The 25,849-nt window shown below is 45.6% G+C and overlaps 3 protein-coding genes across 7 annotated transcripts in view; 2 read left to right on the top strand and 1 right to left on the bottom strand.

Annotated features, from left to right (window-relative positions):
• The window catches only part of AGO1 (argonaute RISC component 1), a 37,618-nt gene extending 18,934 nt beyond the window's left edge, over positions 1-18,684 (top strand). For all 4 annotated transcript variants that reach the window (XM_084786249.1, XM_084786250.1, XM_084786252.1 and 1 more), the window contains 8 exons: positions 2,909-3,093; positions 9,156-9,315; positions 9,491-9,581; positions 10,788-10,982; positions 12,625-12,759; positions 12,975-13,076; positions 13,566-13,765; positions 13,996-18,684. In XM_084786249.1, coding sequence (XP_084642375.1) covers positions 2,909-3,093; positions 9,156-9,315; positions 9,491-9,581; positions 10,788-10,982; positions 12,625-12,759; positions 12,975-13,076; positions 13,566-13,765; positions 13,996-14,104 — 1,177 coding nt within the window. In that variant the 3' untranslated portion in view covers positions 14,105-18,684. The remainder of the gene's footprint in view (positions 1-2,908; positions 3,094-9,155; positions 9,316-9,490; positions 9,582-10,787; positions 10,983-12,624; positions 12,760-12,974; positions 13,077-13,565; positions 13,766-13,995) is intronic.
• On the bottom strand, positions 15,573-24,927 carry LOC311600036 (uncharacterized protein). The gene is made up of 3 exons (XM_084786278.1): positions 24,303-24,927; positions 21,852-21,974; positions 15,573-18,181 (listed from the first exon to the last, which is right to left on the bottom strand). Exons 1-2 carry the CDS (start codon positions 24,759-24,761, stop codon positions 21,966-21,968), a joined length of 468 nt encoding a protein of 155 aa, XP_084642404.1. The 5' UTR covers positions 24,762-24,927; the 3' UTR covers positions 15,573-18,181; positions 21,852-21,965.
• Positions 24,313-25,849, top strand: part of AGO3 (argonaute RISC catalytic component 3) — a 93,754-nt gene continuing 92,217 nt past the window's right edge. For both annotated transcript variants that reach the window (XM_084786260.1, XM_084786259.1), the window contains exon 1: positions 24,313-24,954. In XM_084786260.1, the coding sequence (XP_084642386.1) occupies positions 24,936-24,954 (19 nt within the window). In that variant the 5' untranslated portion in view covers positions 24,313-24,935. The remainder of the gene's footprint in view (positions 24,955-25,849) is intronic.

Genomic DNA, 25,849 nt, shown 5'->3' with positions numbered 1-25,849 from the left:
GACTCACTTTGTAGACCAGGCTGGCCTGGAACTCACAGAGGAGGACATAGGATTCAGAGCGTAAAGAAAAGCATCCTTTTCTCAAAGAATATGGGATTGGAGAAGTTTGTCAGTGATGGATAAACAAATTGAACCCTGTTAATTTTTTTTGTCAGTCTTTATCACTGTAGCTGTGTCACTGTTAGGATACGGCCTTGCACATTCTGGGTATTGCAATACTTTTTGGTTCCTAACACTTAGATATCGTATCCCAGTCATAGTCTGGTAGTGGTGGAAAGAAAGGGAATTCTCGTATCTTCAATCTGATAAAATAAAACTTGATTGATGTTTTGGTAGTTATACTACAGTTGTATATGAAACAGTAAAGTCCTGTCTCTTATTTATAGGAGCAATGGTTAGCTTATAGGGACTTTACTTGTTTGTTTAGTTTTGGTTTTTCGAGACGGGGTTTCTCTGTATAACTCTGGCTGTCCTGGACTCTTTGTAGACCAGACCAGCTTTGAACTCACAGAGATCCACCTGCCTCTGCCTCCTGAGTGCTGAGATTAAAGGCGTGCACCACCACGCCTGGTATGACTTTCTATTTATTTGTTTAATTTTGGAGTGGGCGTGTTGAGACAGAGTGTCAACTTGTATCTCTCAGGCCAACCTTGAACTCACAGTAGTCCTCTTGGCTCAGTCTCTCAGGGTTGGGATTATGAGTGTGTGCATGGCTTGAGACCTGAAGGTTGTAGTTTTAAAACTGTTCTTATTTATTACTTCTGTTTGTTTTGTTTTAAAATAAATTTTAGGGGGCCTGGAGAGATGGCTTAATGGTTAAGAGCACTGGCTACTCTTTCAGAGGACCCAGATTCAATTCCCAGCACTCACAACTTCTGTAACTCCAGTTCCAGGGGACCAACATTCTAACACATACATGCAAGACACCAATGCACATCAAAAAGTAATAAATAAATTATATTTTAAAAAGACTTTAAAAATAAAACAGATATCTTTTCATAATGTAGCTAGCCTGACATGATACCTCTTGCCAGTATATAATCTCGTGCCTATAATTTCAGCACTCAGAATGTGGACATTGACTCATGTTTGAGGCTATTGGGACAACATACAATGAATTCCAGGCCAGCCAGGTCTGCATAGAGAAACTCTGTCCCAACAAAAACAAAATAAGCCGGACATGGTGGCGCACGCCTTTAATCCCAGCACTTGGGAAGAGCAGCCAGTGCTCCCTAACCTCTGAGCCATCTCTCTAGCCCAGAGGCAGATGGATCTCTGTGAGTTCAAGGCCAGCCTGGTCTACAGAGTGAGTCCAGGACAGCCAAGGCTACACAGAGAAACCCTGTCTCGAAAAACCAAAAAAATACCAACCAACCAACCAAAAACAAAACAAAAACAATAGTCTTAGTTAGGGTTTCTGTTGCAGTGATAAAACTCTATGGCCACAGACAACTTGGGGAAGAAAGGGTTTATTTTGTCTACAGTTCCACATCACAGTCCGTTACTGTGGGACATCAGGACAGGAAGTCAAGGCAGGAGCCTGGGTGCAGAAACTGATGCAGAAGCCATTGAGGAGTGCGTCTTACTGGCTTCCTCCTCCTTCAGCTTGCTCAGCCTGCTTGCTTATGCGTCAGAGGACCACCTGCCTACCCAGGGAAATGCAGATGAATTGTACCTAGACATTTTTCTTCTTCTTCTTTTTTTTTTTTTTAAAAAGCTCTTTATTTTTCTTAAAAAAAAAAAAAAAAGATTTATTTCTTATGTGTACAGTGTTCTGCCTGCATGTAACACCTGCAGGCCAGAGAGGGCACCAGATCACATTATAGATGGTTGTGAGCCACCATGTGGTTGCTGGGAATTGAACTCAGGCCCTTTGGAAGAACAGCCAGTGCTCCTTAACCTCTGAGCCATCTCTCTAGCCTAGAGGCATTTTTTTTAACTGAGGATCCCTCCTCTCAAATGGCTCTAGTTTTTTGGTAAGTTGATGAAAAGCTAGCCAGCACAATAATAATAATATTGTCCACACCCATATAGTCAACATTCAGAGTTTTATTATATTTACGTCATTCTTTTTTTTTTTATTTTTTTATTTTTTATGGTTTTGCAAGACAGGGTTTCTCTGTGTAGCCTTGGCTGTCCTGGACTCTCTTTGTAGACCAGGCCGGCCTCGAACTCACAGCAATCCGCCTGCCTCTGCCTCCCGAGTGCTGGGGTTAAAGGCGTGCGCTACCACGCCCGGCTTAACGTCATTCTTTTTTTAAAAAAGAAGTTTTTTATAAAATTGACATTCTTTGCTGTCCTGCATTCTACTTCGGTTCTTTTCTTCTAATGTGATTGCTAGAGTGTATTGTCATCTTTTCATCTAGTTTTTTGTTGATGTATTTTTTATTTTAAATTTGCATAAAACACACCATCTATCTTACCTATTTTTTTAAATATGTGAAAAAATGCTTCCTGAGCTGTCACTGATATGTTTAGTGGTATATATTTTTGAAACTTTCATTTCTGTTCTCTTTGCAAATTACTGCTATTACTAATTAAGTTTTTCAGGCTGAGCGTGAATCAAAGGCCTGTACATGCTAGACATGCACTTCACTGCTGACTGAGTTTACTTAAAATGAAAAAAATTTTTTTTTGAGAAATTAAATTGTTTGCCACCACATTTTTGTATATGTGGTGGCTTGATTGTCTTTACTGTATCCACGCACTTTGCCAACTCTGTTGCCTTTCTCAGGACAGAACCTAAAGTGAGAGGAAATAAACTTGCTTACAATTGGCCTCTGCTTTTCTATCAGCTCTGCATCATTCATGTTAGCATCTCCCAGAGTTGAACGCCCAGGGTGAGGGATCTGGTCATCAAATTCAGTGGGATTTATTCCGTCCTTCCCTGACCGTGTTTGTGCTACAGGAACTTCACGGACCAGCTGCGGAAGATTTCCAAGGACGCGGGCATGCCCATCCAAGGCCAACCATGCTTCTGCAAATATGCGCAGGGGGCGGACAGCGTGGAGCCCATGTTCCGGCATCTCAAGAACACCTACTCAGGCCTGCAGCTCATTATCGTCATCCTGCCCGGGAAGACGCCTGTGTATGGTACAGTTCCCCTGGGACAGTGATAATAACGATAGGATCTGCTTCACGGTAGCCTCTAGGGGCTCCTGGGGCGCAGTCAGTGGAGATGTTTGGCTTTTGCCAAAGACGTTTGGTGACGTCAGTGGTTTGTTTGTTTGTGTTTTTAAATCAGAGAAATATTCTGTCTGAGCTATTGAGTCATTCAGTTTTGTTTACCTGTTCACGTTCGGTCACATTTCCCAGGATCCCCTGTAACAGGGTCACTCTGCCAGCCTGAGGTAGCTGGGTACTGAGATGGGTCAGGCCAGATGGCTGTCGTTTGGGAGTGTGTTACTCTTGAGGATGTTTTGAGCTTAAGCTGAGGTGCTTCTGCTAAGCAGCGTGGACTTTTTGCAACATTTCTCCCTGTTTCCTCATTTTTATTTTACAAATGACTAAGTTTCTGACTATTTTCCTCCCTTATCTCTGCCTGCTTCAGAAATTGTATTGTCCCAAGTTGGGCATGGTGACACACGCCTTTAATCCCAGCACTTGGGAGGCAGAGGCAGGCAGATCACTGTGAGTTCGAGGCCAACCTGGTTTACAAAATGAGTCCAGGATAGTTAAGGCTACACAGAGAAGCCCTGTCTCTAAAAGCCAAAAAAAAAAAAAAAAGAAAAAGAAAAGAAAAATTTCCTTACTGTCCTTTTACCCCACTTCTCTGTGTTTTTTTCCCATCCAGTTTGGGTATCTTTGGACATCATGTCTCTCAACTTAAATATCTTCAGATTAAGTGTCCTAAAGCATTGAAACAATTTTACAATGTCCTCAAAGCATTTCTTTCTCTTGCTTTCCTTCTTCTTTGAGAGGTTTTTTTTTTCCTATTCTGTATGCACAGGTATGCTGTTGAAGTTCATTTTATATAAAACAGTGTTTGTTTCTCTTAGCTCATCTGTTAACCCGGCCATCACGCAAATAGTTGAGACTCTTTTATAATACAAAGCTTCACAACACAATCTTGAGCAGTTTAAGTCTGTTCTTAACCGTCTATACTATTTTGTCTTACTCCCAGCAAACACCCCAGCCATGCTTGAACTTTGTAGCTTTCCTTGGCTCCAGCTTCCTCTTCCTCTTCCTTGGACCTCTACCCTTGGCGGATCCCCTACTTCCTCTCCTAACTCCTCCTCCCCTGGCTGGCAGGAAGTCCAGCCCTATTCTCTCCTCTGCTCATCAACTAGCTGTAAGCTGCTTTATTGACATATCAGGAGAAGAGTTGGGGAGCAGAGTTTATACAACGTTTAGACAGTAAATCAGAATTTAAACTACACAATAACCTTATGCCTACAGTTCGCAACAGCAACTTACTCCTTAGCCTTTTCCTTGTCTGCTTTCCTCCCCTGGGATCGAGGCCCTGTTTCTGTTCTCGTCTAACTTTGACTTCTGGAGGCATTTTCCATCTGTTTTTGTCATTACCAAGAATGCCTGGTGTTCTCAGATTTTCGGTCCTCTTCCCCTTACCTGTTTTCTGTTGGTGTTCTCACTTGTTTTGGTTGCTTTGGCCCTTACCTGGTACCGTAACACAGTGCTGTAATCTTCACACCAGTCCTTGCAGTCTCTCCATTTCTCCTCCCTTCTTCTGCATTCATTGATCATTTCTTCTGACCTTCTCAAAAAAAAATATTTTTTGGTTTTTCAAGACAGGGTTTCTCTGTGTGGCCTTGGCTATCTTGGACTCACTCTATAGACCACGTTGGCCTCAAACTCCCAGAGATCCACCTGTCTTTGCCTCCCAAGTGCTAGGATTAAAGGTGTGTGGCACCATACCTGGCCTTCAAGGGGTTTTTTTAGAAACATTTATTTAGTGTCTCATGTGCGCACGCACATCTACATGTACTTCTGCCACAGTGTGTGTGTGTGTGTGTGTGTGTGTGTGTGTGTGTGTGTGTGTCAGTCAGTTGGGAAAGCACTTCCCCTGTCCACCTTCCTGAGCTGTCACCAGCCCCTCAAATCTGTGTATTGATCAGAGTTTTTTTTTTAAACAACAAAACCCCCAAACTTGCCTGGTCTTCAGTCAGTACTGCATAAAGAGCTTTTAGGGCCTGATATTATCCTGTATTGTTCACTTAACACGCCTACTACAAAATCACTTGTTCTGAACCCAGTCAACCAATGTGGGCAAACTGCCAAACTCTCTGAACTTCACGAGCTGATTGTATAAAAAGCTGTAACCAGCAGAGTAAGAACTTTCAATGCTCCTTCGGTGTGTGCTCTCCACTCTCTGATTGTGTTTTACTCATATTTTCCCTTCGCTTGGAATGTCTGAATATTCTTTTTGCCATTCTTACCCTTAAATTTTTGTCCGCCTTTCAAAACCTAACTTTTTCCTAGAGGATAAGTATATCCTTTTGTGTTTTGTTTTTGTTTGTGTGTTTGAGACAAAGTCTCATTATGCAGCTTTGAATAGGCTGCAAATTACTAAAGCTTTTCATTCAAAGATCTGTCTGCCTCTGCCCCCAAAATGCTGGGATTAAAGGCATGTGTTATCATTCCTGCTTTCCTTTTTCTTTTTTTTAAGATTTATTTTAAGCCAGATGGTGGTGGGAGCAAACCTTTAATCCCAGCAGAGTATTAAAGCAGAGAAGGCAGAAGCAGATGGACCTCTATGAGTTCAAGGCCACCCTGGTCTACAGATTGAGTTTCAGGACAGACAAGGCTACACAGAGATGCCCTTTCTAGAAAAACCAAAAAACAAAAACAAAAACAAAAGTATCTCATTTGAAAGTCTGTGTATATGTATTAATGAGCACGTGAGTATAGAAGAGCATGCCAGGTCCCCTGCAGCCGGAACACACAGTTCTAGCTGGCCAGCGTGGGTGCCAGGGCCAAGCTTAGGTTCTCTGCAGGAGCAGCAAGTCCTCTCAGCCTAGATTACCTTACCTTTCCAGCCCCACTGGGTCTCTTTTGGATTCCTTTAGTTTATTAGAAATCCAGTCACTTGATGCCTTGATTATTTTTTGTTTGTTTGTTTTTGAGACAGAATTTCAGCCTTGGCTGTTCTGGAATTCTCTCTATAGACCAGGCTGGCCTCAGACTCAGAGATCTGCCTGCCTCTGCCCCCCGAATGCTGGGATTAAAGGCGTGCGCCACCCCCACCCCCTGGCTGATTGATTTATTTTGAGCATGAAATAGTTGTAACTGTGCTCTCTGACACACACTGAAAGTAGAATCTTTCACTGATGACATCAGTAATTCCTTATAGAGTGAAGTTGATTATAATTCATGTTTCCTTTAGGTGGCAGAAAAAGATGTGGGGTTGTTTTTGTTTGTTTGTTTGTTTGCCTCCCCCTGAGAGACTGGGTAAAAATGACACTGTCTCTGTGATGTTCACATAGCTCCTTTCTTTTCTATTAGATTGATAGATACTATTAGCTTTTTAAAAACTATAAACTTATTAATTTTAATGTATAAATGAATATTTTAGGGATATTTTTCGAGATTGGGTTTCTCTTGTAGTCCTGGCTGTCTTGGACCCGCTTTGAAGACCAGGCTGGCCTCGAACTCATGGAGATCCACCTGCTTCTGCCTCCTGAGTGCTGGGATTACAGGCATACACCACCACGCCCAGCAAAGTCTTTAAAATGTTTAACTTAATTTTATGTGCATGAGTGCTTTGCCTGCGTGTGTGCCTGCACACTGTGTGCATGCCTGGTGCCTCGGTGAGTGAGAACAAAGTGTCAGATCTCCAGGAACTAGATTTAGAGATGGCCGTGAGCTGCCATGTGGGTGCTGGGAATCGAACTCAGATCCTCTGGAAGAGCAGCCAGTGCTCTCAACTCCTGAGCCATCTCTCCAGCCCCATAAGTAAACCTTAAGTATTCAGCCTAATGATGTTTCCCCCACGAAGTATCATAGTGATACTCATGTACCTAGTAGAACATAGCTCCCACTGGGGTCCCGACCACCCTCTCCCTCAATTGGTGACCACTGTTTTCATCCTAAACGATATAGATTAGTTTTGCCTATTTTTGGACTTTATACAAATGCAGTTATGCTGTTTTTTTTTTGTTTTGTTTTTTTGTTTTTTTTGTTTTTCGAGACAGGGTTTCTCTGTGTAGCGTTGGCCGTCCTGGACTCACTTTGTAGACCAGGCTGGCCTTGAACTCAGCGATCCGCCTGTCTCTGCCTCCCGAGTGCTGGGATTAAAGGTGTGAGCCACCACGCCCGGCTCCAATTATGCTGTTTTTGTTTTTAATTTGCTGGCTTTTATTTAACAGTCTGCTTGTGAGATTCACTCATATTGTATGCTGCTGTAATTTCTTATGTGTTTCCATTGTGTGAACACGTCAGACTTTATGTTTAGCTTCATTCTACTGTTGATGCACATGTTTGGATTGTTTCTTGTTTCTAGCTTTTATAAATAATGCTTGTGCCTGTCTTCTGAGCATTTGTGCCTATTTGTGTAGAAATGGTCTAGGAATGGGTTTTAAATGTATTAGACTTTACTACACCATCAGTGTCCAGTGGTTCTAGATGTTTCTGTCTTTTATCTTTGGCTACCTGGTTTGTAAAGTGCTTATTCACGACATTTTTTATTTACTTAGCTGCCTTTTACTTATTGATTTATAGATATTCCTTATAATTTCTGAACTGAATATACGTTTGAATCACACAGTGTCTTCATTCTGTGGCTTGCTCATTTCTCTCCTCTTTTCTTTTTTGTTTTTTGTTTGGTAGGGTTTGTTTGTTTTGAGACCTGACTTAGCCTTTGTGGGGGGAGATAGATAGATAGATAGGTAGATAGACAGATAGACAGACAGACAGACAGACAGACAGACAGACAGACAGATAGATATCTCCACGTCCAGCTTTAAGATACTATTTTACAGTTCCTTTAATTTTCCCACATTGCTGTAAAGAGATTATTTGCTTCTTCTTTATCTGTCTTGGTCTTCCTCCTAGCCGCGCTGAACTTGCCTCTTTGGCAGACTCGTCTTCTTTGCCTTATTGTGCAAATGCTGGGTTTTCAAGATTCAGATGTAGCCCGGCTGCTGACTTCCAGCTCCTCACCCCTAGGAGCATCTAAAACTATCTTTCTCTTTGCACTACATCTTTATTAGTGGCCCCGTAACAGCATGCCTTCAATTACTACTTGTCTTCAGTATTGCACAAATTTGCACTTGACAAAAAATAAAAAATAAACAACCTTCTACGTACCATGCCCATTTGCCTAGTTGTATCCTTACTGCACTCAAACTCAAAGAATTTATGATCTATATCTGTTAAGAAAACTACAGACCTGGAAGTAATCCATAAACAAGGTATATGTGTGAAAATACCATAATGAAATCCATTACTTTACTAGACTGAAAATTATTAATAAAATAATGCACAAAAGCTCATTTTCCTTATGCACAGAGTCTTTAAGCAAGTTTCTTAGCTATTTCTTGAGCGTTCAGCTGCTGTTGTGTGTGCTAGGGACTGATCCCAGGCCCTTGTGGGTGCCAAGCACATGCTGACTACATTCCAGCCCTTCAACTAAATAAGTGTCTAAATAAGTTTCTCGTCCTCTTCTGTGGATCAGCCCTAACAGTCAATTTTTTTTTTCTTTTACAATATGCTCCTAATTACTCAAAACTACTTTACTATTTCCAGGTAGAATTCTGCATGCTCTTTTTGTTGTTGCTTTGCTTTGAAACTCTTGCTGTGTAGTTGAGACCGCCATTAAAGTAATGTTCTTCCTGCTTCAGTCTCCCGATTGCCGGCGTTACAGGTGTGAGCTGTCATATCTGCCTCGGGGTAGATTTTTGCGTGTTTTCCCGTTGCTTGGCATGCTCTCTCTGAGCCCCCTCCTTTCCAGGTTTCAGTTCCGCCATGACACTCTGCTCACTGGGGTATTACCCCCGTTACACATTCGCATAGTTCGGTTTTACCAATGTTCTATTTCTCATGATTTTAAAGATTAGTATTAGATACAATAAGGACCAGGAATGTTCTGTTTCTAGTCATCCTTGCCCTCCCTAGAACTTCCTATAGCGGGTGACACCTACGAGACAGACCTTCAGCAGGTGTGCCAAATCCACTAATCAGTGTCTCCCATCCCAAAGCTGAAGTGAAACGTGTTGGAGACACACTCTTGGGAATGGCAACACAGTGTGTGCAGGTGAAGAACGTGGTCAAGACCTCACCTCAGACCCTGTCCAACCTCTGCCTCAAGATCAACGTCAAGCTCGGCGGCATTAACAACATCCTCGTCCCACACCAGCGGTATGAGTTCTTACTTGCACTTGTCAAGGTAACCTGCCGGGGATTGGTGAAGAGGCAAGAACCGTGTCCAGGCAGAGTGACTGAAACAGAAGTGGGGGAAGGTTAGAACGGGCGCTGGGTGGTGCCAGCCAGAGAAGGTTCAGTTCCTCACCGTTTTTCTTCTCTCCTTGTTCAGCTCTGCTGTTTTTCAACAGCCAGTGATTTTCCTGGGAGCAGATGTTACACACCCCCCAGCCGGGGACGGGAAGAAACCATCGATCACAGCAGTGAGTGGTTCCTCTCAACGCTGAGGCCTAAAGAGTGCACAAGCAGCCGGGTGTGGTGGCCCAGCCCTCAGGGAGGCAGAGGCAGGTGGATCACTGTGAGTTCCAGGCCAGCCTGGTCTACAAAGCGAGTCCAGGACAGCCAGGGCTGTTACACAGAGAAACCCTGTTTTGGGCAGGCGGGGGCTGGGGGGAAGAGTGCACATGAGTTCCATCCCAAAGCTCTGCTCTTACCTTGCACTGTCCTGAAACCTAACTCTGTGCCCTATCTTTTAGAGGCAGGGGTCAGGGGTCAGGGGTCAGGGGTCAGGGAAGGGAGCTTGGGGTAGTGAGAGGATAGCCTGTGGCCCGAAGCTTTGTATATCAATTGTTCTTTCCCTACATTCATGTTTTCTTTTTTTCCCCTCCCGTTTTGAGGGAGGTAAGGAAGTGACTGTATCTCCTTTCTGAAATCTCTTTTAAGGTTATTACTTGATTGCAGGATTGGCCTTTCTTAGACCATTGATCCATCTAGTAGATTAGCTGTCTCCATGTAATTTTCCCTCCTTTACCTTTTACTCTGGGTGGGTCTTGTTCTGCTAGGAAAGCATTTCATTAATGAACTAGTTAAGTCTCAGCCCCCAGGGCACTTAATATGACAGAAAAATGAAAGAAAAAAAACAATATAAAATACAGCTGCATGAATGTGGTCTAGGAGTTCAAGGTCATTCTTTTTTTCTTTTTCTTTTTTTGGTTTTTTGAGACAGGGTTTCTCTGTGTAGCCTTGACTGTCTTAGACTTGGTTTGTAGACCAGGCTGGCCTCGAACTCACAGTGATCCACCTGCCTCCCGAGGGCTGGGATTAAAGGCGTGCACCACCGTGCCCGGCTTTCAAGGTCATTCTTCATGCTACTGGGCATAGACTGTGTGGGTGCTTTCTGCGTCCTGCAAGGACACTGAAAGCAAACATCCCCATGACATATTAAATAATTAAATTCTGCCTCTGTGGCAGAACAGATTGAAACCAGTATTTACTGGATCCGACTCCCTTATTCTTCCCGAATAGGTACTGCCTTCTGATGCTAAGACTCCTGATCTAGGTTTCCTAGGACACGTCGAGTGAGCTCATGCAGCTGTACTGCATTCTCACTCAGGTCCTTCCTTAGACCCATTCCTTCACAGCAAAGGAAGCTGGTGCTGCAGAGGCTGACTCGCTCTTTTTGCTCACAGGTGGTGGGCAGCATGGATGCACACCCCAGCCGATACTGTGCTACTGTGCGTGTGCAGCGCCCACGGCAGGAGATCATCGAAGACTTGTCCTATATGGTGCGTGAGCTGCTCATCCAGTTCTACAAGTCCACCCGCTTCAAGCCCACCCGCATCATCTTCTATCGAGATGGGGTACCTGAGGGCCAGCTCCCCCAGGTATGGTTCCCAGTGGCTGGTACCTTTCCTGCTTGAGGCGAGAGGATTACTTTTTCAAAGCTATTGGTACAGGAAAAGGCCCAGGGATCTCCGCTGAGTTGTAGAGTAGCAAGCATCTATGGACCTTTGCTTCAGCGCACAGTTCTCAGTGCCCCTGCATAGTTAGTGTTGAGACTATTTAGACCAGTGGTTCTTTTCCTGGTTTGTTTTTGTTTTTTGTTTTGTTTTTGAGACAGGGTTTCTCTGTGTAGCCTTGGCTGTCCTGGACTCCCTTTGTAGACTAGGCTGACCTCGAACTCACAGTGATCCACCTGCCTCTGCCTCCCGAGTGCTGGGATTAAAGTTAATGCAGCCACTACACCGGGCTGGTTTTGTTTTCTGTTTTTGTTTTTTGAGATAGGATTTCTCTGTGTAGCCCTGCCTATTCTGGACTCTCTTTGTAGACCAGGCTGGCCTGGACTCACAGAGATCCGCCTGCCTCAGCCTCCCAAGTGCTGAGATTAAAGGCGTGCGCTGCCACTACCTGGCTCTTTCCTTTTTCAGGGACAGGCTCTCACCACGTAGTTCTGCCTGGCTTGGACTCACTATGTAGACCAGGCTGGCCTCGGCTTACAGAGATTCCCTATCTCCTCTCCAGTTAAGGGTGTGTGCCGCCATCTGCAGCTAGACCAGTGGCTCATAAGTGTTAGCATGCCTGACAGTTGCCTGTAGCCTAGCTTCACAGAGCCTTCCGTTAAGTCAGCTGTTTACTAAGCCGTCAGCAGGTACTCAGCTCCACTAAGACTCCTATGTCTTTATATTTTACTTGATTCTTAGTAAAATTAATAGACGTAAAAAATGAGACTTAAGAGGCGTTTAAAGACTTGAAGTCTAGTTTTAGCAAAATTCAGAGTCTATCATTCTCACAACACAAGTAATTTTTTCCTCGTGTCCCAGGCTGGCCTCCCCTTCTTCCACCTCCTCAGTGCTGGGGTTCTAGGTCTGCACCATTATGCCCTGTTTATAGAGGGTTTTTTTTTCTGTTAATGTTCCTTGAGATTGAACATGCTTTGCTTTAAGTTATATTCTAGTCTCTACCTGTTCTGTGACCTTCTGTATCTATTGTCTATGGTAGCGTGTCTATTTTTTCTATAATCCTGTTATGGTATGTTTATTTTTTAAATTGAATTCATCCCCTTCTGTACCCAATACAGATGTATAAATCTAGTCCTCTCTGGTGTTTCAGCCCTGTCTGCTCTTAGAATTGACTTAAATTTGGACATTGTGGTTTTTAGTGTCTTCTCTGTAATTTTTTGATATCTCTCTCTCTCTCTGTCTGTCTCTCTGTCTGTCTCTCTCTCTCAGCATGGGGATACAGGCGTGCACCACCACACCTTTCTAGTTCTCTGTCATCTTAATGTAAGGTCTCTTTTTGAATGGGACCAGATAGATACTGTCTTCTGATGCCAAGACTCCTGGTGGAGGTTTTCCAGGAAAATAAGCAATGAACTGAGTGTCAGGACCTGTCATTTCCTATGTTGAGCATCAGTTTATAAAGCTTATGTGCAAAAAGCCATGTACAAGTTGTAATGTTTTAGTTCAGTAAGGCCTTGGAATTAAAAAGAAGCATTTGTCTTTTTCTCCCTCTCCATCCTGGGTCTAGATCCTGCACTATGAGCTGCTTGCCATTCGAGATGCCTGCATCAAACTGGAGAAAGACTACCAGCCTGGGATCACTTACATTGTGGTGCAGAAACGCCATCACACCCGCCTTTTTTGTGCTGACAAGAATGAGCGAGTGAGTGAGGAAGTGTTGAGGCCACTGGTACACTCATCCTGTCTCTTATACCTTGAGAGAGAAGTCTTGAGATAAAGTCTGGGAATTTAGTTCTTTTTCCTGTGCGTCCCTCCTTCTTTGTTTTTTGAATTCTGGGAGAGTAAGCATAGACTCTACTAAAGGCCCTAGTAAGGGCCAGGCAGGTCTTGGGATCTTGGCTGTGTTTGTCTCTGCAGATTGGGAAGAGTGGTAACATTCCAGCTGGGACCACTGTGGACACCAACATCACCCACCCGTTTGAGTTTGACTTCTATCTGTGCAGCCATGCAGGCATCCAGGTAGCCGGGCTCTGTCCTGGGATTTTTACTGGGTCAAGGATTAGTTGGTTATTCCTACTGCATCTAGAATATGTCTATTGTAGCTGAGAGTATTAAAAGCAGAAATCCTGCTGGTAAGCCCCCAGTACACTTGCAGGTTGCTTTAGTTCCTCCCCCCCCTTTTCTTTTTCTTTTTTTCTTTTTTGTTTGTTTGTTTTGTATTTTGAGACAGGGTTTCTCGGTGTAGCCTTGGCTCTCCTGGACTCACTTTGTTGTAGACCAGGCTGGCCTCAAACTCACAGTGATCTGCCCGCCTCTGCCTCCCGAGGGCTGGGATTAAAGGCGTGCGCCACCACGCCTGGCTTGCTTTATAATAACTGTGGTTTTGTGCCTGTGTCTTCATTGGTGGTGGGGTATGGTCACGCAGCCTAACCACATTCTTAGTATGTTCTTTTGTCGGCGGCCGTCCACTCAACCCGGTCAGGGCCGCTTACCATCTTTTTCTCCCAGGGTACCAGCCGACCATCCCATTATTATGTCCTTTGGGATGACAACCGTTTCACAGCGGATGAACTCCAGATCTTGACATACCAGCTGTGCCACACTTACGTACGATGCACACGTTCTGTCTCTATCCCAGCACCTGCCTACTATGCCCGCTTGGTGGCTTTCCGGGCACGATACCACCTCGTGGACAAGGAGCATGACAGGTAAAGGCTGGCTGTTTTCTTTTGCTTCAGCCTCTTGTACTGACCCTGTCAACTTTTTGTTGGTAGAAGGAAGTGGGTGTTACCCAATTCGGTGCCCTTGGGCTCCTCTACCTAAACCATTTTCCATAATTTGGTATGTGAATTGGCACTGTAGGCATGGGTGAGGGAATTAGCAGCAGTTCAGGTCACCAGGAAGGACTTTTTTTTTTTTTCATATTTTTTCTTTCCAGTGGAGAGGGGAGCCACATATCGGGGCAGAGCAACGGGCGAGACCCTCAGGCCCTGGCCAAAGCTGTGCAGGTTCACCAGGACACTCTACGCACCATGTACTTCGCGTGAAGGCAGAACGCTGTTACCTCACTGGATAGAAGAAAGCTTCCCGAGCCCTGGGAGCTGTACCACCCGAATCTGGAAGAAGCAAGGAGGAGGGAGGTGGGGTCAGGGCGAGTGTAGGAGGCCTTGTTTCTATCTACAGAGGGGACCTAAGGGTGGGAAGAGGACCAGCAAGACAGACTACCAGCCAGAAATCTCTGATAGCAACCTCATGTCCTCCACCCCTCTCCCCATCTTGTCACACCTGACCCCAGGGGACCAAAAGGAGCAGCACTAGTGCCCACCATACACACAGTTGCCTCATGTGACTCACAGTGCTAAAGACTCACGCTTGACAGCTTGCTAAGGTCAGCTCTGCAGTCCTGTGGTCAAAGGCTGGTATGTTTGGGTCTGATATTCTAGATGAGAAAGTGGGTGGGAGGAGGGAAGGAATTTTTAGGAGCCTTAATCAGAAAAGGTCTAGATTTGTTTAAGAAGAAAAATGGAAACAGACTCAGATCAATATTTTAGGATACTAGATGTTTTCATGGGTTCAGAATCCAGTTTGTAGGAAGATTTTTAATGCTGATGGTTTGGGTCGCTCCTCCCCAGCTGCACCCCCTTCCTTTATTCCTCTCCATATGTTCTACCCCGGATGCCTCTTCCCTGATGGATATCCAGCCCCTAGGAACACTTAAGGCACTATGGCACTTAGCTCTGAAGTGACAAGACCCAGTCTTCCTTCCGCCCGCTGGTGGGTAACCAGTGCCTTCCCTGTAACGGCAATGCTGCAGAACTGCAACCTTTTGTACCTTTCTTTGTGGGATGGGGTATGGGTGGGAGAGGAGGTAGGGAGGGGGGAAGAGGCATCCCAGTGCCAGCAAGCCTCCAGCCAGAATGCCAGCTCTTTTTCATTTGACGGAATTGACTTCCATATTCAATGAGCTTTTAAAAAAAAAAGAAAGAAAAAAGAAAAAAAGACCACAACCTCCAGATGGTTAAAATCCATTGACATTTGCACTTTCAGGCATGACGAGTCTCCGAGCTGCTGAGATGACTGGCCCTTGGCCTTTCCCCTTTAGCCTCCTCTTTTCCCTTCCCCCGCCCCCACCAGGTCTAGAGTTACTTTCACAGCATTTCTCATTCTTGGCTCCTTTTGCCCCTGATGGTCAGGTCTCTTTTGTTTCAATATTTCTTAAGTGGGGTGTCTTATAACAAAAGATCTTTAGGACTAAAATAAGAAAACAGAAAACTAAATGTTATTTTTATACCATAACTTGAGTCTATTGCCAAAATCTGGAAATCCCACCCATAACCGGATGAGTTTGCATCCCAGAAACATGGAGCCATCAGCAGGAACTGTGGAGCTGACTTGTATTCTAGCCTGGCTACATAGGGGGTGGTTGTCTCCCCAAGGGCGGGGGCGGGCTCAGCCGCTGTCCTTCCTCTGTGCAGAAAATACCTTTCTTTCTCTTGCTACAGCCTCCCTCCACTGTCCTGTCCTGCACTCTTTCTTGTAAGTGCATCTTCCCTCTTCTGGCCTGGACTGTCCTTTGATCCTTTGACTAACCAAGACTCTAGCATGTCCTCTGGACCGGCTAGAGAATTTTGCTGCTCCCTTTTGCTTCTGTTTACACAAATGAATTTTTCCTGTTTCCCACTAGGGCATGTGAGTGGGTGGCATGGGCTTTTCTTTTTCTCCCCCTCTCTCAAGATGCTGGGGTTCAGCTGTCATGCAGGACTGGAAAAGAAGTGGGTTCTAGCTTTTTCCTTGCTGACTTTAAAGCGAGGCCCTCTCTTTCCTTGACTGTTCTCTCTTCCTGCATTACTGCTAGGGATGGGGAGTGGGGAACCTTGGTGTGCAGAACCCCCCCCCCCCTTCTGATGAGCCTGAGCTGAGGTTTGCCCTGCTCTGCAGATGAGGCCATGATGGTTTAGATGTAGCCCAGGCTTAAAGGCCAGCTGGAGAAAGGGAGGTGTGAATCCTGTCCTGAGGAGTCAACCTCTCCCCAGCAGCCCTCGTACAGACCCAGATTTGCTATGCAAATAGTCCAGGTTCAGTTGTGGCTGGCTACGTTGTTCAATAACTTCACAAAAGGTAGCACAAACATTCCTTATTGGAAAAGCCCAGGACTGTTTAGCAGTTCCTCCGCTGGCTACAGTAGGAGTGCCCCATGGGCACAAGCCCAGCTGCAGAACAGAATGGAGGGCTGGGGGAGGCCGTTCACTGGAGAGTCTACATTCCTTACACAAGTGCCTACACAGAGTGATGCCAACACTCCATGCCCTGTCCATCGCCTTCACATGCAGTCTACTTCACGTCCGTCACCCCCTGGGGAGGGGGCTCTCCACAGACATTTGTGCTGTCAACTTGGGTACATTTGGGGGCTTGGATAAGGGCACTATTCCTGGAGGGTCCAATCATTTCACCAGCATTTGCAGATGCCCATAGGGAACAGGTGGCTGTCACAACTCCCAGCAACAAAGTTTTGTTCTCTCCTTTTTTCTTTGCCTCACTCTCTCCAGTTGGGTTTCAAGCTAGGGATTGAAAAGCAGTTTTAAGTCCTTTGGTATTTATGTGCCATTCAAGAAATAAAAGCAAGAGACTGCTGAGCATGATGGCCTATGTCTGTACTTCTATAAACCTTCAGCACTAAGGCTGAAGCAGAGGATTCGCAAGTTCAGGGTCCGCCTGGGCTACTCTGGAATTCCAGGCCTGTGTGCACTACATAGCAAGACCATGTCTCCAAAAAAGGGATGGGGGAGGGGTGGCCAAGAAAAGTGACTTGAGTGATACAACTTCTGCTGTGATTTTAAAAACAAACAAACCTTTAAGACTTAACTACTACTGACCATGTGGGATCTTCTCATTAAAGGTGGTGCGCACACGTTAGAAGTGGTGCTGCCAAGCTTGTTTGACTTTGGTTTAAGTGGTGCATTGTACTGAGCTCTGGGAGGAGTCCAACCTCCTCTCAGATCTCTTTCCTTTTCCCTCACCCTCACTGTTTGGCTTTCCTGTTCCTCTTCTCGCTTTCCCTGGCTTCCTCTTCCTTTTCCCTCTTCACTCAGCTTGCTTGCTGGCCGGCCTGCCTGCCTGCCTATCTGCCTGCCTGCGTGACAATGAATTCTCTGCATGGCTGCAGTGATCCCACTGTTGACAAGGTCAGGCTTAGTTCATTGACTACAGAAGACCAAAAAACCTGTTTCTCATGCCCAGTGGTGTTATGGGTTGCTAGGTCAGAGCAGCAGGCCTGTCTAACTGACAGAATCGTAGGGTTTCCTGCAGTTTCAACACCTCTCTTTTTGGTGGAGCTGTTGGCTCACTTTGCTGAAAGTGTCCTAGGCTTGAACTACTTCGGCCTCAAATACGGCCAGCTAGAGGATGGATACAGAAGAGAGGAAAAAAGAGCATGGAGAGAGTCTGGGTAAGACGTGGTAAAGGAGAGTGCTGCTTTGTGTTCAGTCCTGTGTGACTTGCTGGCTGAGGTGCTCATGGCTGGCCACTTGGGATGGGCACTTAGGCTTGGACCGTGGCGAAAGTTGAACACAGCTAAGTATGAAACTACTCTAAAGATCTAGTTCTCAGCTGCAGCACAGCTCCTCTGTGACCACCTCCGTGGCCTCCTGTGGCTGAGCATCAACGGTTTGGGACAACTCTCTCTAAACCAGGATTTTGTGAATGCCAGGGACACAGTTTTCTTAGCGGGCCCATGGAATGTCCACACAGCTGCTTAGTGTTGTAGACCTGGCATCAGGCATCATAAAGGAGGGTGGAGTTTATTCCCTTTCAGGGTAGAAGAGTCACCTCTTACCTAGCCAAAAGGCAATTTTGGGGAAAGGTTTTGTTTTGTTTTAATTTACTGGGTTTTAGGTAATCCAGGGTGGTAGTTAAGATGCCTTCCTTGGGCAGGGATCATGGCAGGGATATGCAAGGCGCTCTTCTACTTGGCCTTGTAAGCAGACTGGGAAAGGGGGGTTCCCTAGTTTTCTCCTTCTCCCCACTTACTAGGACTTGCCTTCTCCCTGAGCCACGAGAGGCTGGGTTGGTGCTCTCCCGCTACTCTGCTCCTGCTGACTTAGAGCCTCCGGCTGCTGTACAATGGCCTGGGAAAGGGAACAGGCAGAACGGGCACAGAACAAAACTGTAACGGAAGCAAGGCAGGTTTCCTTCCTTAAAACGGGAAATCACAAACTCCAAGAACTGTGTAAGCAAAGACAACATGTCTAATGCACCGAGTCCTCTGGTGTCACAGCAATAAGGAAAGATGAAATGACTTCCTGTGCACACAGTCCAGCCTGACTGCTGTGTGATGTTGCACTTGGCAGCCATGTGGTGGGCATGTGTGACTACTCTGGGTTTCACTTTATGTTTTAAACTTTTTATTCCTCTCGCGTCCAGCATGGATGGGGACATGTCCCTGGAGCCCCGCAGCTGTGTACTTGTTTGCATTTGTTTCCCATTGAAACTTGTGTTTGTGTCCTGCTTTGAGCTGTACCCTGTCCCGTCCATTGTGAAATTATCCCAGCAGCTGTAATGTACAGTTCCTTCTCAAGCGAGCAACAGCAGCACAATCCTGTGTTTTATAAAGACAACAGTGGCTTTCTAACGTGCAGTCTCTGTTTTTTGTTTTGTTTTGTTTTTTCTTACCAGCAAAATAAACTATTGGGGTTAATTAACATCTCTGATAGGTTTTAGGATGGAATAATAGATTGTCAGGCAATCATACTGAACAGGGTCTCTGTGTATTCTTCACAAACATGCAAAACTCTGTGCCGGGAGTATTGTGAGTCGAGACGGTAGGCACAACTCAAAAGTGAGGAAAACAGAGTGTCTTTAACATTTCTTGGGGGAGGATATTGGTCACAGAATCCTCTGGTACAAAAGATCACAGGTGACTGGCCAAAGGCTGTCGCAGTGACGATGGAAAGGGCAGGTTTGAGAAGCAGGACATAAAATTAATGGGATGCCATAAGGAAGAGTAGTGGGATGTAGAGCTAATGTTTCTACTTGGACATGAGTAGACTGAGACAGTCATGGGCAAGGCTATAGAAGGAATATGGTACATCTCGTGGTGAAAGGGGAGTTTTCTTTGAGGGTCCTGTTACATACCCCTGGTGGCCTCAAATTCACAATCTTTCAAGCTCTGCCTCCCATGTACTGGAGTTGGAGGCCCATGGCACCTTTGCCAGCCTTTTGAGATTTTAGTGGGGCATAGGAGGGTGGGTATTCAGCTAAAGTCCCCAATAAACACAGCCTTGGTGCTGAGGCAAAATAGGAAACAACTGTTAGAAATACTAGAGTCCCCCTGTGTAGACGGTAGCTAGGGCTGCAGGCACAAAGGGGCAGCTTAGGAAAAGAAATAGGCTGCATAGCCTTGTGGAGGCAGAAGTAAGGTGACAGCCAAGTAACCATTGGTTAAATAAAGTGGAGAAAAATGGGACAGAATGGGATCTTACCCACCCCCAGCCATCCTTGCCTGTTTTACCATCCTATTCCCCATCTTGTTTTGAATCTTACAATATAACTTTGGTCATTCTCTAGTAGTTCTTAAATGAGTTTTAGGGGAAAAAATAATAAAGGTGAGATTAGGACTTCCAGGTTGTCCATCAGATAACACTTTCAAATTCCTCTTGTTCTTAGGAGAAAGAAAAAAAAAGAGAGTAATTCTTTTTTTTTGTTTGTTTGTTTTTCAAGACAGGGTCTCTCTGTGTAGCCTTGGCTGTCCTGGACTCACTTTGTAGACCAGGCTGGCCTCGAACTCACAGTGATCCACCTGTCTCTGCCTCCCGAGTGCTGGGATTAAAGGTGTGCGCCACCACCGCCCGGCCTAGAGAGTAATTCTTAACTTGGTCCCTAACCAGTTTTATAGATTGTGTGCTGGTACACCAGGCAGAACCTACTTTGTGTTGTCTTACCCGGGGACTGTGAAACCCTAGGCATAGAAACTGCATTGTGTTCTGTCATCTCAGGACAGTAGCAGATACTGGAGAGAGTGAAAAGAGCTAGAGATCATGAGTATAGAGGGGGAAATCAGGAAGTGATACTGAGACAGGTTTGGTGGTGCACATCTTTAACCCCACCATTCAGGAGGCGGGAGACTGATGATCTCTGGTTCAAGGCCAGCCTAGTCTTTATGATAAATTCCAGGTCAGTCAGGAAAAAAAAAAAGTCACAGGATGGTGTCTAATCCTCAACTTTAAGTGAGCCAAAACACAATGTTCCTGCATTTTCAGGTAAGCCGAATAGGAAAAGCTCTAGGTATCAGCATCTTATCTTTTCCAACATTTTCACCCCCAACTGCAGAGGTTCCTTGGTTTTGTGCCTTAAGCTGGTGGCACAGTTGTCAAAGCTTGTCAGGTTTGGCATCTTCCCTGGTACTACTAGAGCACCAGAGTAATTTCTTAACACTAAAGATCTTCAGAGAAGGTCTCTGGCAGACAGCCCACTGAGGAATTATCACTGGCAGACAGTGTGCATATAATAGATCTAGAAGCCCTCTGGAGGCCAAGTGTTATGACTTTGCGAATTATGACGCTAAAGCTTGTAGTTAGCACCTGCCATACTCCTTTTGGGACATGGCCACTTATACACTACGAGCCTTTCAACAGCAAAGGTTAGAGGAGGCTGATTAAACTTGAACAATATATTCCTGGTCGAAATAAGATAAATTTATGACCATGTTTGTAGATTAGGCTGGCTTTGAAATGCCAGCGATGCACCTGCCTCTGCCTCTCTGAGAGCTGGAATGAAAGGTGTGTACCACCTTCCCCAGCTTTGTTTTTCTGTTTTGAAAGGCTTAGCAGTTGGCTTGTGGGCTGTCTGGTTCTGGAGTCCCACATCTTGATTGAAGGTTTGTTTACTTATGTCTAGAAACCCGCTTTTAGTACTGGTTGAGCAGCTTTCCCTCTACTTACGATATAGCAAAATATGATGTAGCAAGCCAGGCGTGGTGGCACACACTTTTAATCCCAGCACTCGGGAGGCAGAGGCTGGTGGATCGCTGTGAGTTCGAGGCCAGCCTGGTCTACAAAGTTAAGTCCAGGGCAGCCAAGGCTACACAGAGAAACCCTGTCTCGGGGGGAAAAATGATGTAGCGCACCCTGAGGCAAAGTAAGGATGGATATTGTGGACATCTTGCCTTAGACCCTAGAATCTCATGGCAGAGTTTAGAGGTTAAAGTTATGGTGAAAGATGGTACTTAAAAGTTCTAAGCCTCAGCCATGCTTTGCTAGGCTGCTTTCTGTATTACTTCATCAGTGTTGAATTAGAATATTAAATTGTGGGCTGGAGAGATGGCTCAGCAGTTAAGAGCACTGAACTCTACCAGAGGACCTGGGTTCAGTTCCCAGTACCCACATGGCAGCTCACAACTGTCCATAACTTTAGAATACAACACCGTCACACAGGCATATATGAAGGTAAAACACCAATGTACACAAAATAAATAAATTTTAAAAATAATAAAGTGTTTCTCATTCTCTTGACATTCTCTTGGCTATAGGCTGATGAAGGCTCAAGTGCTTGGAAAGATACACAGAGAACATAAAAGAAGCAATCCTTCAAAGCAGAAGTCAGAAGGACTTTTGTTTTTCCTCCAGTGTTTCATTCTAAAACAAGGAAGTCTTTCCGTGGATGCCCTTAGCAGTTCAGGGTTCATGTCTTACAGCATCGGTTTTGTTTTTTTTTTTTTTCACGCCACTTGGCAAAGCAAAATTATCCCTTCTTAAATTAAATGGGAGTTACCCTTTGAATCATAAGGACTAGGCTACTCACCTGGCTTATGGGGTGCAGCAGAGGGCATTCGGTCCTGGCTCTGGGTGATCTGAAAGCCCATGTTTTATATTGCGGAAAGTGGTGGTGGAGGCTGTCGCTTTTTAGTGACGTGTCTCATCTAACCTAGGAAGTGGAGTGTAGCAGCACAAAGGATAGTACAATAACAGCGGCAACTGGGAAGAAAGGGAGACACTGAGTCTCTACATCTCACTTGTAGGGCCTCAGGGCCTCAGCACTTGTTAAGGTAGGTAGGCTAGCATTCGGTCCTTTAGTGCACTGAGTATTTGGTATTTTATTTTGCTCTAGTGTCTCTCATGTATCCACGTACCTATTTGCTGTCCTGATACCTTTGTTAGGCTGCTCATATATTTTACTCATTTTAAAACTGGATTGTCTTAGGGAGCTATAAAAGCATATAAAACTCAAGAGAGGGGTTTTGTTGGAGATACACATATCAAGTAATTTTTCCTAATCCACGACTTGTCCTTTTTTTGAGTAGGAAAAAAAAAATCATTTTCATTTCTAATTTATTAATTTAAAGTTAAATTTATTGTCTTTTAAACTGTTCTAGTTTGTGCTTTTTGCATAGTATTTAAGAAAACTTGTATTGTCTGGTGGCTGCCGAGGTGCTGGGGGCACTGATTTCTCTGCATCTGAGGTTTCGTACTATTTTATAGTTCTTTCTGAGAACGATCAGTACCATCAGGGATAAGGCCAGTTTTAGCCTGCTTCTTGAGCCCTGTCCTTGAAGCCTATCTATCTGTCCATCTGTCCATCCATTTATCAAGCAAACACTTACTGTGCTCTTATAGAACAGCAGCAAGCATTGCTCTAAGCAGTAAAGGAATAGTAGTTAACAAGATACATGAAACTTTGTGTTCTTAAGATTAGGCTCATTGGAAGTAGGTTACCCCAAAACAGTATTTGGGCAGGGGAACGCATCATATAGCTTTGCCTTGGCAAGAATCTCCAAGACCTTTTTGCTTCCCTACTTTGAATTTTAATTTGTGAGCCTTTCACATGGGCCTACTCTAAAAAGGTAGTTCCAAACAGCAGAAGCAGCTAGGAACACATCATAGACATTTGTTGGATTTTATTGACTCTAAGGGCCCAAATCTTGTTCAAAAAGACAGTACCTTGAAACTGGACAGATGGCTCAGTGGGTTAAGAGTACTGGCTGCTCTTCCAGATGACTGATTACCAGCACCCACATGGTTGCTCACAAATGTCTAACTCCAGTCCCAGGAATCTGACACCCTCTTCTGGCTTCATGGACACCAGACACCCACAAGCATAAACAAAACAAACTGCACAAACAAACAAACCACTGTGTTCGTCTGTCACCACACCATGTTTTCTGGAATATGCTAGATAAGCTTGCATTCATAAAAGAAACTAGTTCCAGAATCAAGAGATGAAGGTATGGGGCTGGAGAGATGGCTCAGAGGTTAAGAGCACTGGCTGCTTTAACAAAGGTCCTGAGTTCAATTCCCAGCAACCACATGGCGGCTCACAACCATCTATAATGACATCTGGTGCCCTCTTCTGGCCTGCAGGCGTACATGCAAGCAGAGTACTGTATACATAATAAATAAATCTTAAAAAAAAAAAAAAGCCTTGTGGTGGCTCACACTTGAGAGGAAGAGGCAGGTGGATCTCTGTGAGTTCAAGACCAACCTGATCTACAGAGCGAGTTCCAGGACAGCCAAGGCTACACAGAGAAACTCTGACTCGAGAAACAAAACAAAAGAAAAAAAAAAACCCTTAATTTCATACATGTGTGTGTGTGTGTATACACACATATATATTTAGTATATTTTTAACAACCCTCCCCCACACTGATTCATTGGGACACACTGCTAACCCTGCATGAAATACGATCTGTTTTCACGAACCCAGGTGTTTTTAAAGGATGTACTTTTGTACTTTGAGCGCGATGTGCTGGATCTAGTGTCTTGTACAAATTACATCCTAGTGGGTTGGAGGCAGGTCATAAAGTAGTCCACAACCTACAGATTGGGAGGAAGGTTACCTAGGGAAGATTAGCAGGGGTGCCCACCATGGTGGTCCAGGAAAGGACGCCAGAGATGAAGACCTGGAGTGGGATGGGAAGGGGAGAATTTCCGGCCAGGGAAACCCAAAGGCTCCAAATCAGCAGAGGAGCACCAGACCAAATCCGGGTAACTCGAGGCTGATCAGATTAGCTGTAAAACAATCTATGGAGAAAAGCTAAGAGCCCTTTAGCCAGGCCTTTTAACGCCAGGAAGTTTAGGTTCTTCAAGGAGATTAGGAGAATGTTTACACAGAAATAATGCCATCTGGTATTCACGTAATGTTCTATTTCCTAGTCAACTGTTTTAAAAACTACACTGAACTTAAAAAAAAAAAGCAAAAAACAAAACAAAACAAAAAAACAAAAAACAAAACAGTTGTTAAAGCAACTCTTTGTACTTGTGGTGGTCTCAGCCTAGTGCTTGTGCTCCAAGCGGGCGTGGCAGGCGGAGCCGTGAGGTAGGATGTCCGCTCCACTCTCAGGTACGCACTGCCGCAGGTAAGCTCTGCGGGCTGGCGGCGACGTCGCCTCAGGCGGCGGTCCCCACCCGGGTCGCCAGCCTCTCGCTCGGGATTGTCACCGGCAGGCACAGAGGGTGCAGGGGCGGCCGCTCGCTCGCGGCTCCGCCCCGGCCCCGCACCGGCTCGCCCGCCCACCGCTCGCCAGAGTCCGCCCGGCGCTGGCCGCGCCCGCACGGATGTTGCTCCCGCAGGGCTCAGGCTTGAGGCGAGTAGCGGACCCGGCGAACGGGCCGCGATCCGGAGAGCGGAACTGACGCGAGCGGGCTTCCGGGGGCGACCGGGCCGAGCGAGCGAGCGGCGGCGGCCGGCGGGTCGGGTGGGGAGCGGTGTTCGCATCAGCAGCTGTGGGCGACGCCAAGTTCTGGACCCGGCTTCGGCGTCCTCGCCCCTCGCCGCGCTGCTCTTGCTTAGCTGCGGCTGTCTTCGGCCCGGAGCGTTCGGAGGGTGGTCCCGTCTCTCGCCTCCGTGGCGGCTCTGTTCTCCCGTGAAGCACTCCCCCCAGCTCCATGAATGGAAATCGGCTCCGCAGGTGAGTCGGGGCTGCTGGACAGGCCTGGTGGGGTCGTTCCCCCGAGGTTGTCCCCTGGGCACCCTTGCTCCTTGCACTTCAGGTGCTGTCAGTACGCGTTGGGAGGGAGTCGCTGGTTTTTTTGGGCCCAACGCGGGTGGCCTCTCCTCAGCCCCGCCACTCCTCTCCTGGGGCCACTGAGTTGGCCAAAGTGCCAGGAGGGGGTTAAGTTTAGGGTTATCTACTAGGCGATGATGTCTCCTCTAGAGTGCTATTCCCCTGAGGATATAAGGGGAGTTTGTTCTTGCTTTTTTTTAAATTCCAGTTGGAAATATAAAGGCTGCGCTTGTCCTTTAACCGGGTCGCGTGTCCCGTGGAGGCTGGACAAGTCTGTCATCACCCTTATCTGCATCTTAATGTAGTCTGAGGATACCCTGAGATACCCGGTGGGATTACGTTTGAAATTGGTATTGGGGCAACAGGGTCAGGTGCAAGATGGCTTTGCTTCCATCCTCTGATTCTCCATGTTTGTGGTAGCTTCTGAGGAGCTTGGTCATAATCATTGCTTATGTGAAAAGGTATCTTCAGAATGCTGACTCTATCCCCCCCCCCCACTGTTTTCTGTTCCCTATAACCTGGAAATCTGGAATTTAGGAAAACGGTTTTGTCTCTTGTGGGGGAAAATATCAGTGTTAAGAAGGGAACCCAAACTGGATAGTACTTGAGTTTAAAAAGAAAAAAAAGTAGTCAATGGACAGTATGTGTCTTTAAAAAGGGAAAAGTAGCCAACGGTTCTAAAGTAACTGACAGAGCAGCATGAAATAGGTGTTACATAACGGATTGCTTGCCAAGCAATCACCCTTGCTTCCTAAATCTGAGAGTTCTCTTTATCCACAAGATCAGTAGTGTATAGCTT

Source organism: Acomys minous, assembly GCF_964271855.1.
Source record: "Acomys minous genome assembly, chromosome: 6".
Lineage (NCBI taxonomy): Eukaryota > Metazoa > Chordata > Mammalia > Rodentia > Muridae > Acomys > Acomys minous.
Note: the sequence above shows the minus strand (reverse complement) of the source record. Positions and strands in the feature narration are given on the sequence as shown.

Bases quoted from the DNA above. Each gene is read 5' to 3' on its own strand.
- LOC311600036 (XM_084786278.1), bottom strand. From the start codon at position 24,761: ATGCGAACACCGCTCCCCACCCGACCCGCCGGCCGCCGCCGCTCGCTC.